The sequence below is a fragment of the Ailuropoda melanoleuca genome, chromosome 15 (assembly GCF_002007445.2).
Source record: "Ailuropoda melanoleuca isolate Jingjing chromosome 15, ASM200744v2, whole genome shotgun sequence".
Taxonomy (NCBI): Eukaryota; Metazoa; Chordata; class Mammalia; order Carnivora; family Ursidae; genus Ailuropoda; species Ailuropoda melanoleuca.
In genome coordinates, this window is record NC_048232.1 from 81,676,935 (window position 1) to 81,696,294 (window position 19,360).

The 19,360-nt window shown below is 48.6% G+C and overlaps 2 protein-coding genes across 2 annotated transcripts in view; one reads left to right on the forward strand and one right to left on the reverse strand.

Moving 5' to 3' along the window:
* FAM227A (family with sequence similarity 227 member A) overlaps positions 1 to 4,039 on the reverse strand; it is a 77,275-nt gene extending 73,236 nt beyond the window's left edge. Inside the window, exons 1-3 of the mRNA XM_002914581.4 lie at positions 3,755 to 4,039; positions 2,056 to 2,171; positions 574 to 801 (exon numbers count right to left, since the gene is read on the reverse strand). Of these exons, the coding sequence (XP_002914627.1) occupies positions 574 to 715 (142 nt within the window). The 5' untranslated portion in view covers positions 716 to 801; positions 2,056 to 2,171; positions 3,755 to 4,039. The remainder of the gene's footprint in view (positions 1 to 573; positions 802 to 2,055; positions 2,172 to 3,754) is intronic.
* Positions 4,040 to 4,337: 298 nt separating this feature from the next.
* Positions 4,338 to 19,360, forward strand: part of LOC100474105 (mitochondrial import receptor subunit TOM22 homolog) — a 16,727-nt gene continuing 1,704 nt past the window's right edge. Inside the window, 6 exon segments of the mRNA XM_034643893.1 lie at positions 4,338 to 4,397; positions 11,549 to 11,654; positions 11,738 to 11,856; positions 18,466 to 18,795; positions 18,797 to 18,811; positions 19,292 to 19,348. Coding sequence (XP_034499784.1) covers positions 11,603 to 11,654; positions 11,738 to 11,856; positions 18,466 to 18,795; positions 18,797 to 18,811; positions 19,292 to 19,348 — 573 coding nt within the window. The 5' untranslated portion in view covers positions 4,338 to 4,397; positions 11,549 to 11,602.

The following is a 19,360-nucleotide window of genomic DNA, read 5'->3' on the forward strand; positions in this document are numbered from 1 at the left end:
GATGGGCTTCTGGCAGAAAGTTCAGAGTCAGAAGTGAGATGTGGCTCAATGAAGGCAGGGCTAGAGAAGTCCGATGCTGGAAGAGCCTGGGGGAGGCCAGAAAGGGCAAACTTGGAGCCCAGGCAGAAGGGCGGGCAGGTGATGAGAAGAGGCAAGGTCAACTGGAATGAGAACACTAACAGTGTTGGGTCTTCAGCTCACTGACCTGGGGGCAAAGGGGGCTACAGTGGGACTTCTTAGTTGCTATCTGTAATTCTTTGGAAGGCAGAAGAGAAAGAATGAGACAATGAAAAAAAAAAAGGAACTTTTTTTTTTCTTTTCTTCCCTATTCTTCCCACAAATATTTCTTCCTCTGGGGCCCTTTCTGATTATCCTAGTACAATAAACTCAAATCAAACGATCCGTCACAGTCTCAGATTCTTTTAGAGGACAGGTAGGGCTTAACTGATTGAAAAAAACGAACGAGCACATAAGGAAAGAGCCTGATCGTGCGTGTCATGGACGCAGGCACGGGTTCTAGCTCTGCGGCAGGTGCATTTGGCCTGGACTGTAGACGGCATCACAGAAGGATACAGGGCGGGTTGTCTTCCAGACTCTTCCTCAGGGCATTCTTTGCCGCATTCCGTGCCACGAGGGGCACAGTCAGGTGCTCATCCACTGGCACCATTGGCAAGGCAGTGACATTGATGACATCCATGTTCCTGAAATGATCCATTGTCCAGTTTCTTGGAAACGGACAAAACAGGGAGTGTCCACTTAAGAGCCTCCCATTTCCTACTCCAGTCTTGTTCCACCAGCCTCCTGGAAATCACACAGAGCATAGAACCACCTTAGAAAACACAACCCACGCTCACCTGGTAAAGCGGGGCTGATGGCAAGGCACGTGCTGCGTGCCATGTGGGGAGCGGAGCCCACTGTCTGACAAGCCCTTCTGAGGGATTTCAGGCATATTTACTGTTCCTTTCTTGTTGATGCCCCCCCCCCCCCGCCATCCCGTTTCCCTTGAAAATTGTTCTAGTTTTTCAACTAAGGAGACTAGGGTGATTAAAAGGCCAGGGCTCCAGGCCACCCAGCACACCAGTTTCCAAGTTAGAAAGGAAACCAAATCCCCGTCTCTCTGAGACTCACCTGCCAAGTCAGATTTGGATTCGTTTCCTAAGACCCTTCTCAGCTCTCAGATGCTAGGACTCTAAGACCCTGGGCCCATCTCCTCAGCATGAGGGCCGTGATCTACCTGAGGCTTCCTGCTCCTCCCCAGAAAACTGGCCCCATCACTACTCTTCCTCCTGGCTTCAGAACTCTCTGGCTGGACTGCTCTCCTGGATCCTGACTTATTGGCCAGGAGTTCATACTTCCATCTGTGGCTTTTCCGTGGCCAGAGCCCAGGGGCACAGGCCTGGTTCTAATGAAGTAAAAGACTCAGACCGGCCCTCAGGAAGCTCATATGTAATGGAAGGAGAGAGCAAAGGTAGTTTAGTGGGAGAATTACCCCAGGGGCTCACCACATTGTCTTTTCCTCTCCTTGGGCTCCTGCCTTCTGCTCTGCCTTTCCCCAGCCCTGCATTCTCTACGCCTGCCCCTTTGCCCTTCCTCCTGGTCCCTACTCTGCCATGCTCTTGGTGCCTCTATGGCTTTTTACACGCGGTTCCCTCTAGTCCGTGCTCATCCCACATGATATATCTCCTGGAAAGCCTTCTTTTATAAACAGTTTGTTTTTTCTCTTTTTAAGTACGCTCCATGCCTAGCATGGGATCCAAACCAGGGCTTGAACTCATGACCCTGAGATCAAGACCTGAGCTGTGATCAAGAGTCAGACACTTAACCGACTGAGCCACCCACGTGCCCCTCTTTTGGAAAACCTTCTTGAATTACTCCAGGCCATTACTGACCCCTCCCCCTTGGGAAATTCAGGGTTCTGCTTTCATCTCTCCATTATACCACTGTAATTACAATTCTGAACTGGAATTATTTGCTTCCACATCTTTCTGCATTAGGCAAATTAATCCCCAGGGATTAGGTACACTCAATATTTTATTCCATTTTAGACTCACTCACCGTACTTCTTTGTAGTCCACAGAAGCTTGGGGCTGTCCCAAGTCAGCTGGATGGCAGGAAAGGCTGTCCCAGGCCCGGGTCAATACTATTTCCTCCTTCCAGCTCCTAGCCTTTCTCTATGTAGGCAAGGGGGAGAGGGTAAGGAAGAGGCAGGTGCATTTCAGGGCTTCTCACTTTCCTCCCACCCACTCCTCAGCAGGACTGCAAAACTATGGCATGTTCTCTGAGAAGCAGGCTTAGGGCGACTCTGTCAAGAAGCCTCTTCCTTTAACTTAACATTCTTACTCATGCCTAATGGAAGAATTGGCTATTATCGTGGCTCCTAAAAGAAATGTTTAAAATCTACACTCTGTTTTCTTCTGAATTTTTCATCATACCCTTTTAGGTATTCTCTGAAACTTGAAAAGCTTTTACCGTCACTCCTTGGGGAGGAAAAAAGGATGGAGGAGAAAACGAACTTGCTGAATATCTACCCTGTGGGTCTCACTGTGCTGTGTTGGGGGCAGACGAGTGGAAAAATAACAAACATTCCGCCCTCATGCAGCACATATTCTGACATCTGAGATTTGAATGTCCCCTGTTTAAAGTTAACATGTTAAATAATTTCAAGCATGTTTAAATAAGTTAAAATGATGCTGACTTTGGAATCAGACTTTTGTTCAGTTTAAACTTCAGCCACTCAATGACGATTTAGTGAGTGCCCAACACCAAGCCACCAGTGCACACTTACTGGGGACAGGGTGCTGACCTAAGCCAGACTTGATCCCTCCCTTAATGGAGCTTATGTCAACGAGGGGAGACATGCGATAATCAGATTATATAAATAATGGTGAATTATAACTGCAACCACTGCTTTGAAGGGAGGAATGCAGTGCTGTGAGATGAACTGATACTGGGTTCTGATCTAGTCAAGGCTTGAAGAGCAGGAGTTAATTAGATAAAGGGGAGGAGGAACTATCATCCAAGCAGAGGGGAGCAAGTGTAGAAAGGTAGGAAAAGGCTAGATCTGTGTGTCACAGTAGCCACTAACCACATGTGACAACTGAGCCCTTGGAATCTGGTTAGTGTGACTGAAGAACTGAAATTTTAATTTTAATTCATTTAAACTTAAAAACTGAAGCAGTTGATTATATGTTAACATTGATTATATGTTGAAATGATAATATTTGGGACATTCGGAGTTAAATAAAATACTCAAATTAATATAACCTGATTTTTTTTTTAATCTTTAAAATATGGTTACTAGAAAATTCTAAAAGACACATGTGGCCCCCATATGTTTCCCTTGGAGAGTGCTGGATTAGACCGCGCAGTTTGGTTCTAGAACGTAGAACTCTCCCCTTTTTAATGCACTGAGGTGTAGCTGGAAGAAAATTTTACTTGCAGCTGGAGACCCATGGGATCTGGGCCTCACTGGATGGATGGATGACCTGGTGCACTCACTAGGCACCCAATAAACATCCCTTGAATGGCTCTGAGTTTGTTTATTTTTCAAATGGAACCAATAATACACACTGTTAGGACTTCAGGAGTTCTGGCGTTGATCCTTGGGTAGTTCTCTGCCCTTGCTCATTGCGCCACCTGGAAGTGGTCCCTGGGCCTCAGTTTCCCCTGCTTGTAAAAGCCGATCAGTGTCGGGACGTGGGGGAGGTGGCAGTCTGCGGAAGAGGGCAGGGCGGTCATCGTCTGTACGTCTTACCTGAAGACATCTGCGGAATCTGACGAACTTGGGGCGGGTTCCGCCACGGGTCCTTCAGCGGACCCCGCAAAGTTCTGGATGGGACATCCGACACCTGTTGCCCCCACATCCACCAGGAAGGGGTGCCCTTTGCTTTGTGGTCGGGGAGGAGGAAGAGGAGGAGGAAGGGCGTCGGGGTGAGGCCCATTTTGCTACTGTGAGTCCTGGCGTTCTCAAGGCAACGCCAGGCGCAGTCACCACTTCCACCTTTCCCGCAACAATGGAACCGCGCTGAGCCGCCGCCGCGTCCGCGAGACGCCGTTACCACGGTGACGGCCCCAGGCGGCTGGGGAGACCAGACCAATGGGTTTGTGGGGAGGGAGAGTGTAGTTCCTCTTCCAAGTCCATAGCACGGGGAATGTAAGTGACTCCAGGAGACATTCCCTCCGGAGTATCTTTAATATACCGAGGGCAGTCCTCAAGCGTTTCCGGGGCCTCGCGTAGACTCCCGTTGTGCACCCCACCGCGCCGGGCACCCCCCACCTCCGGCGATGGTAGAGTCCGGGGCGGGGATGCGCGTGCGCGCACAGGTGGAGGGGGGCGGAGCAGCGCCGAAGTCGTGGTCGCGGCGGTTGACGCGGACCCTGCAGGCGGTTTCCGGCAGGTATCCTTGTGCGTTTGGTCCCGGGCTTCTGGGACGCGCTAGGTCTGAGCACAGCGGCGCCCCAGGGCCCGAGGAGGGGTGGGACGCCCGGGTGTTTCCCAGGGGACCCAGGGCTTTCCAGCAGTTGGAGCGGCCCGGGTTCGCGGGACGGGGCGGAGGCTGGGTTCGCTCCAGGCCCGTCACCGCCCTTCTTGAAGTGGGTTTCCTCGATTGTAAACTGGGATTGTAATTCCTCCCCGTAAATCGGCTGCGAAGAGGATTAAAGGGCGTGCGTGTGAACGTTTGTTCTTTACCGTTAGTTGAATCCAGCGGCCCGGGATGGCCGAGTATCTGCCCGGCACGTACTGGACTAGCTCTGAACTCTTTGAGAATCCAGTGAAAGCCAAAAACTGCTGCCTCACCTTCTTGTTAGATTAAAATAGGATAATGCATTTTATGGCCCATTGCACACTGAAAAGCATTGCGCAGCGATGAAGTGATTATTATCAGCGCAGAGGAGTAGAACTTATTTCATTGAAGCCCAATTTCACCACCTTCCCACTGTGTGACTGGGGACAAGTTACTTCTCTAAACCGCAGTTGTCTGATCTGTTGCCTGGGACATACTTACCTCGATCTATCTCTCAGAGTTGTGAGCATCACATGCCACGGCTTTTTATAAAACACTGTAACAACCTGTAAGTGGGTACTCTTGTTATCCCTGTTTACAATAGAGAAGCTTGAGGCCCAGAGACAATTAAGTTCTGGGGTCCCAGTGGGGCTGAGCGGCTGAGACATGACTGGAACCCAGATGTTCTCCCTTCACTTTCTTAGAACTGAACCCTCTTTCTCTTCCTCCAGTTTCACTAGAGAGTCAGCTGCTTTGGGCCAAGGGGCTCAGCTGGGACCTCTGGGTCCACACTAAAGTTCCAGAATCTTAGGGTCTAAGCCAAAGATGTTTGTGTATTATTGGATAAGACTTAAAAAGCATCTCGTCCAGACACTTCCTTTTCCTCCACTGTAATATATTGATGATAGTTCTCGGCTTAAGGGTTATGAGAATTATCGAGGTCATGAGGGAAGTGGCCCTGTTAAAACCCTGAGAAAGAAAGTAACTTGGCCAGGGTTTAGCATGCAGTTGAGGGGCAGAGCCAGACCTGGTACTTGGTCTGTTGTGTCCAAGTGATATGCTTATTTGTAGTACTCTTAGCACAGTTGCAGGCTTTGCAAGAACAACTTGGCCAAGTGTTTTTCCTTCAGATGTTTCCAGGTGTTTGGAAGGGCAGGGGCTGCTTTTTAGTTGTTTTTTATTCATTTGTTTTGTTTTTTTAATAATTAACATCATTGTAGTAATTTATTAAATCCAGAAGTATATTTCCTTTTTTTTAAAAATTTTTAAAAGATTTTATTTATTTGAGAGAGAAAGAGCACAAACAGGGGGAGTGGCAGGCAGAGGGAGAAGCAGGCTCCTTACTGAGCAAGGAGCTTGATGTGGGCCTCAAACCCTGGACCATTCCAGGACCCAGAGATCATGACCAGAGCCGAAGCCAACCACTCAACTGACTGAGCCACCCAGGCGTTTCAGTATATTTCTTTTTAAAATTTTATTTATTTATTTTTAATTTTTAATTTAATTTTTATTTTTTTAAGATTTTATTTATTTATTTGACAGAGAGAGACAGCCAGCCAGAGAGGGAACACATCAGGGGGAGTGGGAGAGGAAGATGCAGGCTCCCAGCAGAGCAGGGAGCCCGATGCGGGGCTCAATCCCATGACCTGAGCCGAAGGCAGACGCTTAACGACTGAGCCACCCAGGCGCCCCTAAATTTTTTTTATTTTTAAAAAGATTTTATTTATTTATTTGAGAGAGAGAAAGAACACGAGTAGGGGGAGGGGCAGAGGGAGCAGCAGACTCCCCGCGGAGTGGAGAGCCTGACATGAGGCTCAATCCCAGGACCTGGAGATGATAACTAGAGCAGAATGCAACCACTTAATTGACTGAGCCACCCAGGCACCCCCAGAAGTATATTTCTTTAATATAATTTGATACTATTATAACATATGAAATTACTACCACTTGACCACTTTTTACCTATGCAATGATGATTTCACTAAAGCCATCATCCTACTCCCGTTCCCACATTTAACCACAGTGAGCTGTTTGGTGTATCTTTCCAGATTTTTTTCTATTTTTTAATGTATACACCTATATTCTTGCCTTTTTTCCCCCCTTTCTGTCTTCTGACATTACAGTATACACACTGTTCTGCATCTTGCTTTCTTTAGAGTGTGTGGGAGGTCTTTCCAGGTCAGTCCGTACACAGCTGCCTCATTGTTTTTACTTGTCCTGTTGCATTCCATTATAAGAATGTGCTACAATGTATTTGGCTACACCAACCATTGGTGGGCATTTTGGATTGCTTTTTATTTTACCAAAATAAAATACTTTTTATTTTACCAACAGTAGGGAACATTTGTGTGTACATGTCCAGTTCTTTCTGGAGGATAAGTTTATAGAAGATTTGGGGGCCAAAAAGTATGCACATTTAAAATTTTGCTAGGTTTTGCCTAACTGGGAAAATTACAGCATCTTTTGTTTCCACCTAAAGAAAACGGAAGTGTCTTTTTCTCCACACCCTCACCAGCCTTAGATATTATTCATCTTTTAAGTTTTGCCAATATGGTGGATGAAAATGCTTCTTTTTATGATGTACCCCACTCATTATTAATACAGGGGTAATTTGATATATACCTTTAGCCAACTGACCATGGTTGTGGACCTTGGGAAAATTGGCTGACTTCTCCACGCCCTAGTTTTCTCATCTCTGATAAGGATAGGAAAATACCTACCTGCTGGGGTTGCTGCAAGGAATAAAAGAAATCTATGAAGCGTGCTCAGCGTTGGGCCCCACCCCTGGTGGCTGTGCAGAAAGTGATACAAGTTTGTGTTACTGTGCTCTTTTCTTTTTGGGGTTAAACTCTTTCTTCCCAGATGTTCGTTTCATTCTTGTTCTGCCCTCTACAGACATCAGATTGTCTTCCCTCTTCCACCCTTTTACTTTTCTCCAGCAGAAACAATGCCAGGCCCTTCCACTATTTTGGATGACACGGTCACACAGCTTCAGCCTCCCTTAGCATCTTGGTCCCCACTGCTGTCCCATCCACTACCAAGCTGGAAGCATTCTGCTTTGTCCAAGTCCTCGTGTTGTGCCTAGGCCCAAATGCCATCCCCTAGGTTGTGGGTCTCCTGCTGTTTTTAATTACAAATACACACCTACCAATGAATTTCTCATGAGTACGCCTGCTCCAAATATCTTTATTTTTATTTATTTATAAATCATACAGACATGAACTTCTGTATTTTATATTGTCAGACCTCCAAAGAAGCTTCTAGACTTTTATCATTAATCTTAGTGACATTAATTTCTGCATCACTGACAATAGCATGGTTTTTCGTCACGTTCTCATTGAGTGCATGTCGTCCTAATTGTGATGGATTCATACAATGAGTTATCGTTCAATGATAGTTGATACAAACCTTGTTTCAAATGGTCTTGAGAAGTTCTCTTTTTTTTGGCCAGCTTCTTGTCAGATGTGATTAATTCATTTTTTTAATAGGATTTTATTTATTTAAGAGAGGGAGCACACACAAGTAAGGGGAGGGGCAGAGGGAGAGGGAGAAGCAGACTCCCCGCTGAGCAGGGAGCCTGATATCAGGCTTGATCCCAGACCCTGAGATCATGACCTGAATCTAAGGCAGATGCTTAACAGACTGGGCCACCCAGGCAGCCAATTCATCACAGTTTTTATCTCATAATGTGGTGGAGGAAGATTTTCTACGTTGGAGCAGGAAAATTGAGAGCTTTGTTTCCTTCTGTTCATTTGTGCTTCTGTTACGGTTATCTTCAGTCTGCAGTTTCTTAGAAGGAATCTGTTTAAACTCCTTGTGTATTATAAGTTAAAATTGGATAATATCTGGGAAGAAATGAACCTTGACCTCTGTCTCACACCTTATACAAAAATTAATTCCAGATGAATCATAGTTCTAAATGTGAAAGCTAAAACAATAAAATTTGCAGAAGGTTATATATATGAAAATACGATCTTGGAGTATGCAAAAATTTCTTAAATAGGATATAAAACACTAATCATTTAATCAAATTGATAGATTTCATTAAAATTAAGAACATCTTTAATCAAAAAGAAACCAATAAGAAAGCAAGAGGACAAGTCCCAGATTGGGCGAAAATATTTTCATATATCATTCTTTCTCTACAACAAAGGACTTAATATTCAGCATATATAAAGAGCCCTTACAAATCAATAAGAAAATGGTAGAAAACCCAGTAGAAAAGTGGCAAAAGACGTGAACAAGCATGTCACAGAAGAGGGTATCTAAATGTCTGATGAGTATATGAAAACGTGCTCAATTTAATTACTGGGAAAAAGCAGTTTAACCACACAATGTAGTACAACTACATACCTACCAGAGTTGATAAAAAAAGAAATGCCCAAAGTTCAAAACTCTGTACACTGTTGGTAGGGCATATAAATTGGTTCACCCACTTTGGAAAACCATTTAGCAGTATCTGCTACAGCTGAACATATGAATGCTCGACAATTCCAGAATTCCACCCCCGGATCTAGAATCAGAGAAGTATACTTACGTGTACAGAAGTACATGTCCAGGCATATTCTTAATATTACTGTTTCTAATTGACAAAGACTGAAAACAATCCAAATGTCCACTCACTCGGTAGCCTATTTCACTGCAGTGTGAGTGAGCAAACTCGAACTACGTAGAACGCAGACCAGTCTCACAAACATACCGAGTGAAAAAAACCAGACCCAGAGGAAGACCTCCTGCGTGAATCCATGGATATAAAACTGCTGGGCGAGGTTTGCAGGGTGATGACATGTTCTGTATCCCCATCTGGAGGGTGGCTACACAGGGGTGGGGGGGCTGTGCAGGTGTGGTCAAAATTCATGAAGCCATCCATTTACAATCCGTATGCTTTTCTGTGTTACACATAAATATACAAACACCCCCCAGCCCCCAAAATGGGCAGTGTCAGTAAACCTACTTCACTAGGTTACAATCTACTGAAAGCAGATGTGTGGTAGTGTCAGCCCTGCCATGTGCTCGGCCTCCTCCTTCCACAGGACACCTCACCTGCCACACAGGACAGGTGACCTTCTGACATAGGACTGAGCAAGGGGCACCATTCTCACTCTGGACGTGAAGGATAAATAGAGCTTTGTTTCTTTCAAATGGAGTCTGTGCAGGGCCTCTTGCCCCACGTGTGATTCTCACCAGCGTCCAGGAACAAGCAGGATGGAATTCCCTGCTCTTGACTGTAAATCTGGTGATGTCACCTTGTGTGACAAAACTTGAAACAGGCAGGTTAGGCCCTAATCTGTAGTGACAAAACTGTAGGACCCCACAGCCCTGCACTGGAATGCTAGTGCCCACTTAGGGCCTTAGTCTTTCTAAACCTCATCTGTTCCATGGGGATAACAAGAGGAGTAAACAAAGGGGGGTGTGAGAGTTGGGGGTCTCACACAAGGGGCTCATTGAGCATTCTCCCTAGTGAGCTCTCAATACATGGGTGCCATCACCAGGACCGTGAAGAGCCACGTAATAAGATGTATGTTTTCATGATTTGAGGACGGGGGCATAAGGTCATTGACCCATCTGTATCTGTGACTTTTTCTGACAGTAGAAGGGAGCATCAGTCTTCCCTTCATCAGGCCAACGATGCCTCTCTTTGGGAATACGTTCAGTCCCAAGAAGACCCCCCCTCGGAAGTCCGCTTCTCTCTCCAACCTGCATAACGTGAGTATCACCACTGGGGCCCATCCCAGTGTGCAGGGACTGGAGCATCAGGCCTGGTCTCTGATGGGAAGTGGTCCTCCAGAGGCATCCTTTTAAGGAGGACATCCTTCTAATTCATAGTATTGCTATTGCTAAAAACATTTTTAACCCCCGGGGTACCTGGCTGGTTCAGTCAGAAGAGCGCGTAACTCTTGATCTTGGGGTGAGCCCCACGTTGGGTGTAGAGATTACTTAAATAAATAAACTTAAAAAATATTTTCTTTTAACTCTTGTTTTGAAATCATCATCAGAGCATGTTCAAGAACCTAGTAAGACAGTTGATCTCAGGATGATTTTTGGCTCCAAATGGTATTATCCAACTTGCTTTTGCTTTATTCCCAAGACTTGGCCAGGAATTGATTTTAATTGTGTCTGAGAATCAAATTTATTCTTAAAGGGTGATGTTTTGCCACCATTAAGGGCATTCAAGGGTATGTTGCAGCTCCTGGGTCGGGTGGTTAGCATTTCATGCCTTTTCTGTGACCTGTAGAGCTCCATGGTAAGCAAGGGATAACAACGTAGGGGTTTATTACCTCTAAAAAGGATTTTCTACTTTATAAAAAAATTCATAGTAGGATTTCTTTTTTTTTAAAGATTTTTATTTTTTTATTTATTTGACAGAGATAGAGACAGCTAGCGAGAGAGGGAACACAAGCAGGGGGAGTGGGAGAGGAAGAAGCAGGCTCATAGCGGAAGAGCCTGACGTGGGGCTCGATCCCAGAACGCCGGGATCACGCCCTGAGCTGAAGGCAGACGCTTAACCGCTCTGCCACCCAGGCGCCCCCATAGTAGGATTTTTTAAACTGTGAAGTGCCCAGCAGATGTCAAATAATTCAGATTTCGGCATATAAAGTTTTTCTGGAAAACATGTATAATAAAGTGGGAGGTTTCTTGGAGCTTAGAAGTTTTTGTTGTACCTTATTGGATGTTCTGACTTTGAACGAAAGTTTCGAAATGTGCCCGGTGATGGTCAGAGAAAAGAAATGAGTGGCTGGGGGGCGCCTGGGTGGCACAGCGGTTAAGCGTCTGCCTTCAGCTCAGGGCGTGATCCTGGCGTTCCGGGGATCGAGCCCCACATCAGGCTCCTCTGCTATGAGCCTGCTTCTTCCTCTCCCACTACCCCTGCTTGTGTTCCCTCTCTCGCTGGCTGTCTCTATCTCTGTCCAATAAATAAAAAAATCAAAAAAAAAAAAAAAAAAGAAAAGAAATGAGTGGCTGGGCTCACACAGTTAGCTGGGGAGGCAGGGGGCCTGGAGTGCACGTGCTTCCTGAAGCCCCCAGGGGTGTCTCATCCACAGCTGGATCGGTCAACCCGGGAGGTGGAGCTAGGCCTCGACTACGGAACCCCCACTATGAACCTGGCGGGGCAAAGCCTGAAGTTTGAAAATGGCCAGTGGATAGCAGGTGGGCTGATGTCCTGCCGTGGTGTCTGCCGAGACGGTGGGAGCAAAGCCCCTGCGTAACTGCCACTTCTGTCCTTCCACCAGAGACGGGGATTAGTGGCGGTGTGGACAGGAGGGAGGCTCAGCGCCTCCGCCGGCGGAACCAGCAGTTGGAGGAAGAGAACAATCTCTTGCGGCTAAAGGTGGACATCCTGCTGGACATGGTGAGGAGGGCGATGGGAAGGGACGCCTAGACTTTCCTTGGGGGGAGGCTCCGCCGCGGGTCATTCCATCCAGCTGATACCTCTGAGGGCCTGTTGGCCCTGGGTCAGTTGCTTTGAATCCGAAGATCCACATCAGACGGCGTCCCTGCTCTCAGGGGCTCACAGTCTAGCAGGGAGGTGGGCAGTACACACAGCAACAGGGCCTCCTGCGTCGGGCCAGGCGTCAGCACAGGACAGAGAGAGAGTCATTCTGTCGTGTCCAGAGGGTGTCAGAGGAAGGGGTATTTGAGCTGAATGTGGAAGGCTAAAGGGAGGAGTGGGGGATGGGATGAAGGCATTCCAGGAAGACGGACAGTCTGCCCGTGGCTTGGAGGTGTCCCACATCATGCGAGCACGGACCAGCTGAGAAGTACGCTCTGTGCCGGTCTCGGCTTCTCGTGGCTGCGAAAGACCCCGCAGGCTGCTGGGCTGGGGCCGCAGGTGAGAGCTAACCGGGTCGCAGGAGAGCCCTTGCTGTCACGCGTTCTGGAGCCAACCCGCCTGGTTCCTTGTGCAGCTCCGCCACTGGCTTTGTGACTTCAGCAAATTAATTCACTGCCCCGTGTGCCGAAACTTAGTTTCTTCATCAGTGAAATGGGCACCAGAATAGGACCTGCCTCGTACTGAGTTAATAAGCCAAGTAAAGCATTTGGAACAGAGAATTGATCAGAAGTGTAGCTTTTTTTCCACGGTAAGCCTACCTGTACTTTGGAGAGTAAAGTCTCGGTCCCGGTCCTGAATATCTTCCACCTAAAGTCCATTGAAAGATCCTAAGGAGGAAAGTGGCATTCCTTTTCAAGCACTTTCCCCCCTAATCACCATTCTGGGAGCAATAGCTCAGAAACAACTTAGACCCTAATTCTTAGCCTCAGGATGGCCCACTGTCCACCATTTTCATCCCCTGAGGCCTGCTGTCTTTAACGCAGTGAATGGCGTGCAATCCTAGGTGACCAGAATGTTGTGAGGGTGGACTGTGACTGATCTTTATGTTCTGGAGGCCCTGGGGGTTCCCCAAGGGGTTCCCATGGTGGAGGGTGTGAGAGAGAGGCCGGGGGGCCTTGCCCCAGTGCACGGAGCTGCCCTCGCGAACGTGACAGAGCCCGGAAAGGTCCTTCTTTCTAGCAGCCCGCTGCCTGCCTTTCAGCTGTCTGAGACCACCGCCGAGTCCCACTTAATGGAGAAGGAATTGGAGGAGCTGAAGAGCGTCAGCCGCAGGAGGAAATGAAGCCCCTGAAGACGTTCGTTAGGAGAAAAGGAGAAGCCCACCGACCAGAGGAGTGGGATATGGCTGAGGGGTTTTTGTAGCCGAACTAGGGGATTAGGTCCTGGGAGAAAGGGTCATATAATGGGGCCAAAAGACCCTGGCCCGCTCGGCGGGGGGCGGGGTGGGGGGGCAGCAGGAAGGTACAACATACTGGTGGAAACCGCGACCCCCAGGCCAGGGCAGGGATCAGGAATGAGCCCTGGGGTGCTGTCCAGTGGTCACTTCACGTACGAAGGTGCCTTCCCAGGTTCTGCCTCACTAGCCTGATGCTGCTGTGGAAGCTGCTGGAGTCACGGCGTCACCCCTCGCGCTGGTGTTTGGGGTGTGGCACCAGCAGTTCCAAAGGGCCCTGTGTGGGGGCCTCGGATGCACAGCCCTCCCGGTTCTCTGCCCCCACCCCCAGGGGGCTACTCTCTCTGTTCTTTGAAGAATACTTGTCCTCGGAATCCACCCCCTCTCCTAGCTTCAGCTTCTCGGTGGCGGTGGCGAGCCCCAGCCTTCCACGGCAACACTCTTATTTTTATGCTATTTTCCTGTTTACTTTCTAAAAATTAAATGCTGGTATGTCATCTGTCTGTGGCCAAAGTGACCGAGAAATGAAAGCAGCAGTTCTTGAAGAAGTCAGGGGAGCCTGGAGTCTAAGCTTCTGTTTGGCTGCCCAGAGACAGTTTTTAAGTTGTGGGGAAATGTCACCCTTGCACGAGAAGCAGTCCCGCTTCCTGGGCATCCGCAGAGGCTGACCGGGACAGGAACAGTCTCTCTGCCCAAATTCCTCTGCAGTCCTCCAGAGATTTGGGACTAGGTCGGACCTGGCAGGGACCAAGTTGTCAAGCAGTCGAGTGGTCGGGGCGGGGCCCTGCATTCCTAGAGAGGGAATTTGTGTCTAAGTCCTCGCGAGAGCGAAGCTGCTCTGGTTGGGGGAGGGAGTCAGTAAGAGGGGACCTAGCTCCCAAAGTTAAGGGGGAGGGCACTGCGATGGGGACAGAGGCCAGAGCTTTAGCCTGGCGGTGGCTACGATGGTCAACACCTTGCCCTCCTACTCCTGTCTCCCTCAGCTCAGCCCCATGAAGCTGGAACTGTCAGCAGGTGTCCTCAGAGGTAAGGAACCAGATTCCAGGAGGTTCAGAAACTGGTCCAGGATCATACAGCAGAGGTGTGAGAGCCTGCTGACTCCCAGCTCCTGGTGAAAGAGGGGCTGCTGGGGGACGGTCTCTAATGGGCCAGCTCAGGGGAGATGGATAGAGGTTCCAGCCCATAAGCTCACTTTCTGATGAAGGGGAGAATAACTCTGAAGAAATTAGAGGATACAAATGTAAATGGGCTGTAAATGCTGCAGCTAATGGGAGCAGTGGCGAGTTAGCTTGCTCCTGGCTCAGCATCCGTAGCAAGGATCTACTGAGTGCCCTCGATGCCAGACACCTGTTGCCAAATCTCATAGATTCCAGGTTTGTTCTCCTCCCCTGCTTTTAGATGAAGAAACGAGATGCTCTCAAGGTGACAGAGCTGGACGGGGTGGAGCCCAGGCTGAAACCTTGGGAATCGTGAGGGGCAGGTTTGGTTGTCAAAATAATGTGGGTCCCCACAGCTCCCTGGCACCAGAGAGGGCTGGAGCCGTTATGTGGGACAGTTCTGCAGTGAAGGAGGACTTTTATTTTGAGCGATAAGGGAAATAAGCTGTTGGTGAGTTTGAGCAGAGGAGTGTTATGATCAGGTTTTTTTTTTAAGATTTATTTATTTTAGAGTGTGCGGTGGGGAGGGGCAGAGGGAGAGAGAGAACCTCCAGCTCAGTCCCTGCTGAGCACAGAGCCTGACCCCCCCCCCGGGTGGGGGGGGATCGATCTTTGGACCCTGAGATCATGACTTGAGCTGAAATCAAGAATCAGACGCTCAACCGATAACCACCCAGGTGTCCGATCAATTTGTGTTTGCTGATGGATGTGAGAAAAAGGGAAAGGAGAAAAGAGGAAGGTGGCCACATCTCACCACCCCAACCCTTGTATTTTTCCCAACGAGATGTTACCTACTTTCAAGTTCTTACTTTTCTAGTCAGATACATCCTTCAGGCTCTGGTTAAAATTCTTCCTCCTTCAAGGTCTTTATGAACCAAACCTGCTACTTAGGGGCCATAGTGCTATCTGTGTGACGTTATCTCTCGTGATACTACAACAATTTTGTCAATTTCTGCGCTCGCTGTGTGTCGGGTTAGTGGGAGCTGTTACTGGGGAGCTGCACGAAAGTTTTGGGGGCATCAGGGAGTGAGTGCGGCTTTAGAGGCAGTCAGAGGGAGGATTAGAGGCAGTCAGAGGGAGTCATCCAGTCCTACAGGCCTTGCAAGGGACTCCGCCAGCACAGCTGTGCTGATCGGGCTAATGTCTGTTTTTTATGGGAAGGGCTTACAGCTTTTCTAAGATTCTCAAAGGGATCTATGCCTGCCCACTGACCCACAGCAAGAACTGCTGTATCACCAATCTCACATTCTGACAGAACAGAAACAGGAAAGGCAAAATCGTAGACTTGAGGGATGGGGTAGCAGAGGAGCCAGAGGCTGAGGTTCTAGAACACCCCATCTCCATCCAGACGGCGAAGTCAGCTCTGCACCTGCCTGGGGCATCCACACTCACTTGTTAGCACCTTTACTTGTCTCCTTATCCTTCCTTCCACAGTGCCCACTGGCCTGGCATCATTCTTGCCTTCCGTCGTCTTTGCTGCCTCTCAGCATCTCTCCTTGAAACCTTCAGTGAAGCCACTCTTCTCTGACTTCCCTTCTTCCTCTCCAGAAGCTCCTCCTTGAAACTCTTGAGGCTCCCCTTCCCCTCTATCTCTTTTCTTTTTTTTTTTTAGTTCCTGTTTTCTATTTGTCTTTAAAATGTTTTCTATCGTGGCAAAATACACATAATGTAAAATTTACCATTTTTAATTAGTTCAGTGGTACCGAATGCATTCATAATGTTGTGCACCCATCACCACCATTCGTCTCCAGACGCTTCATCTTGTAAAGCTGAAACTCTAACCATCAAGGAGTAACTCCCCATTTTGTAACTGAACCCAAGTTCAAGTGCCCGACATGCGGTAAAGCTGATTACTGAGATAGACCTCGAGTGTACAGCAAGGCAAGAGTTTATTCTGGTAGCCAAATGAACCGGGAAGATAAGCTTTAAGTCCGCCTCCCTGAAGCAGGAGGGCCAGGGGTTTTTAAAAGCAAGTGGAAAAGGGTCTGAGTAAAGGGGGAGAGGAGCTACGTGACTCAAAATCAGATAAAGGTAGTTAGGAAGTGAGGGAGGGTTAACCGCATTTTGTTGGGCTCTATGGGGAGGGAGATCAGTGTCCTGACTGGTTCCAGCTGGCTTCTGGATGAAACCCTGAGTTTCTGCAAAACAGCTAAATTAACACTTGGTTATCACGGTGTCAGGCATGAATATTATCTTCTAGAAACATGGTGGCAGACAGCATTCTGAGAACAAGCAGTTGTGGGGAGAAGTAGCTGCCTTAGCTGCACTGTTACCTTTTTGGTTGTCAGTTTCGGTTTCCCCTCCCCAGCCCCTGGCAACCACCTGTCTACTGTCTATGAGTGCCAGCAAGTACTCGCTGACATTTAAATGCCTGATTCCACAGGGTCCTGGCCTCTGGGCTACCTTCTCACTCTGCCTTTTCTAGACCATCGCATCTCTCCCAAGGCTTGTAATACTCTGTACTGCATGATTCCCCCCCCCCCTTTTTTTATCCCTCCACAGTGATAGAATGGTCGAAAGTTTTTTTATTCTTAAAAATAGGGTGTTTTTTTGTTTTTTCAGATCATGTATTGCTCTTGTGAATACAAACAAAATTAGTTGGTTGAAGGTTTCCTAAAACGTCTCCCCATTAGTATTGTGACTTTCCACTTGGAGGCATTAATGCCTGTACCTTCCACGTCAGACTGCCTTCTCTCGGGGTCCCTGTCTGGCTCACTTGGTAGAGCGTGCAACTCTTGATCTCAGGGTTGTGAATTCAAGCCCCAGGTTGGGTGTGGAGTCTACTTAAAAAAAGAAAAAAAAAAAAAGACTGCCTTCTCTCCCTTCAAGACTCAACACTACCAGCATTTCCTAAAAGAGCCCACAAAAAAATTGAAAGCCATCATTACTGGGCTCTTAAGCTGCCCTTGTATTTATATAGCGCTAGCCAACGTAAATAATTTTAACAAATGCAAAAAGGCGTAATTCATAAGTGTACAGGCTAATAGATTGTCCAAAATGAACATCCCAGGTAAACACCACCCTGGTCAAGAAAGAGTACTTTACCAACACCCCAGAAGCCACTCTCCTGCCCCTTACCAAATATCCCCTCCGACGTATGCAAAGGGAATCAGTAATCCGCACCAAAGATTGGTTTTGCTGGTTTTTGAACTTTATATAATGGAATAATACAATAAGCACCCTTTTGAGACATAAAAACTTTCTATAGTCTGTGCTGCCCTGTTCGGAGCTGAAAAGGACCAAGGATTGTTACAGGAGGAAGTGCAAACATACCTGCCCCTCTTTATGTAAGCATAGGACGAAGGACATGGTCCTGCATCAGAGATGTGGACTCTCCAGTCCTGAGATTCTGATTCCATGGTCAGCTGGCCAAAGTGTTTATCAAATTACTCGTGTATTAAGAACTTGTGTGACGGGCACCTGGGTGGCTCAGTCAGTTAGGGGTCTGCCTTCAGCTCAGGTCATGATCTCAGGGTCCTGGGGTCCAGCCTGCTCAGCAGGGAGCCTGCTTCTCCCTCTCCCTCTGCCCCCACCCCTGCTTGTGCACGCGCTCTCTTTCAAATAAATTTAAAAAAAACCCACACCTGTGTGGCACATTATAAAAAGAAGCATCTAATCCATCAAAGCAAAAAATTAAAATATGGATACACTTCCATTTATAATTATGAAAGTGTATGATATAATTTCAAGGGCAACTATCTAATATCTAGCAAAATAATAAATGTTCATACTTTTTGGGCAGCAAGCTTGTAGAAATCCGTCCTCCAGAAAGACTTCCTGCGCACCTCTATACTGTGCCTCAACTTCCTCATTTCTAAACCAGGGATTATAGTACATACCTCAGTGGGTTGCTGTGACGATGAAATGAGTACACAACACACAATACCTGGTACTCAAGTATTTAAGTGCTAACTCTTGCCTTTGTCTTAGTACATTGGTATCGTTCAGTCGATGTTTTCCCAAAAGACCAATAAACCTCCAAATACCTAACTCCAACCATATAACACACCCTTCGGGGAAATGAGACTGGATTGCTGTTTGTCTCAGTGTGACCCCTAAGAGCTTATTAAAATGCAGGTTTCTAGGCCCACCCTAAACCAAAGAGAATTACCGCGGAAGCGCCGCGACTCTCTACTTGGACCAAGGTATTTCTTACTCGGCCGAAAGCCGAAGTCCGCCGGCCAGAAGGCGTCGCTCTTTCCCAGCACTTCAGCCTCCGGCTCCCGGAAGTGCAGCTCTGTCCGCCAGGGGCGCTGCACTCGCCTCCTCGCTTCCGCTTCCGGTGTCCCCCTTGCAGCCATGGCCGCCGCCGCCGCCGCCGCCGCTGGCGGCCCTGGGGCGCCTCTGTCCCCGGACGAATTGCTTCCGAAAGGCGATTCCGAAAAGACTGAGGAGGAGCTGGAAGAAGGAAGACGACGAGGAGGTACTGGGGCCCTGCGGTGTGGGGCGGGGTGCGAGGGTACTGCCAGGGAACGGCCCGCCCGGGGGTGTGAGCTCCGCGTGCTGCGGGATTCGGACGAAGGCGCGTCGCGGAGCCCGGAGAGGTCGGAGGGGAGGTGTCTTCTCCGGGAGGCGGGGTTAGGGCTCCCACTGGGCCGGGGCGGGGTGCCCTAGCCCCAAGGGGTGGTTGCCATTGCTTTGGTCAAGACTCGTGCCNGTACTGGGGCCCTGCGGTGTGGGGCGGGGTGCGAGGGTACTGCCAGGGAACGGCCCGCCCGGGGGTGTGAGCTCCGCGTGCTGCGGGATTCGGACGAAGGCGCGTCGCGGAGCCCGGAGAGGTCGGAGGGGAGGTGTCTTCTCCGGGAGGCGGGGTTAGGGCTCCCACTGGGCCGGGGCGGGGTGCCCTAGCCCCAAGGGGTGGTTGCCATTGCTTTGGTCAAGACTCGTGCCGCCTCCACCGCAGCTAGATGAGACCCTGTCGGAGAGACTGTGGGGTCTGACGGAGATGTTCCCAGAGAGGGTCCGGTCCGCG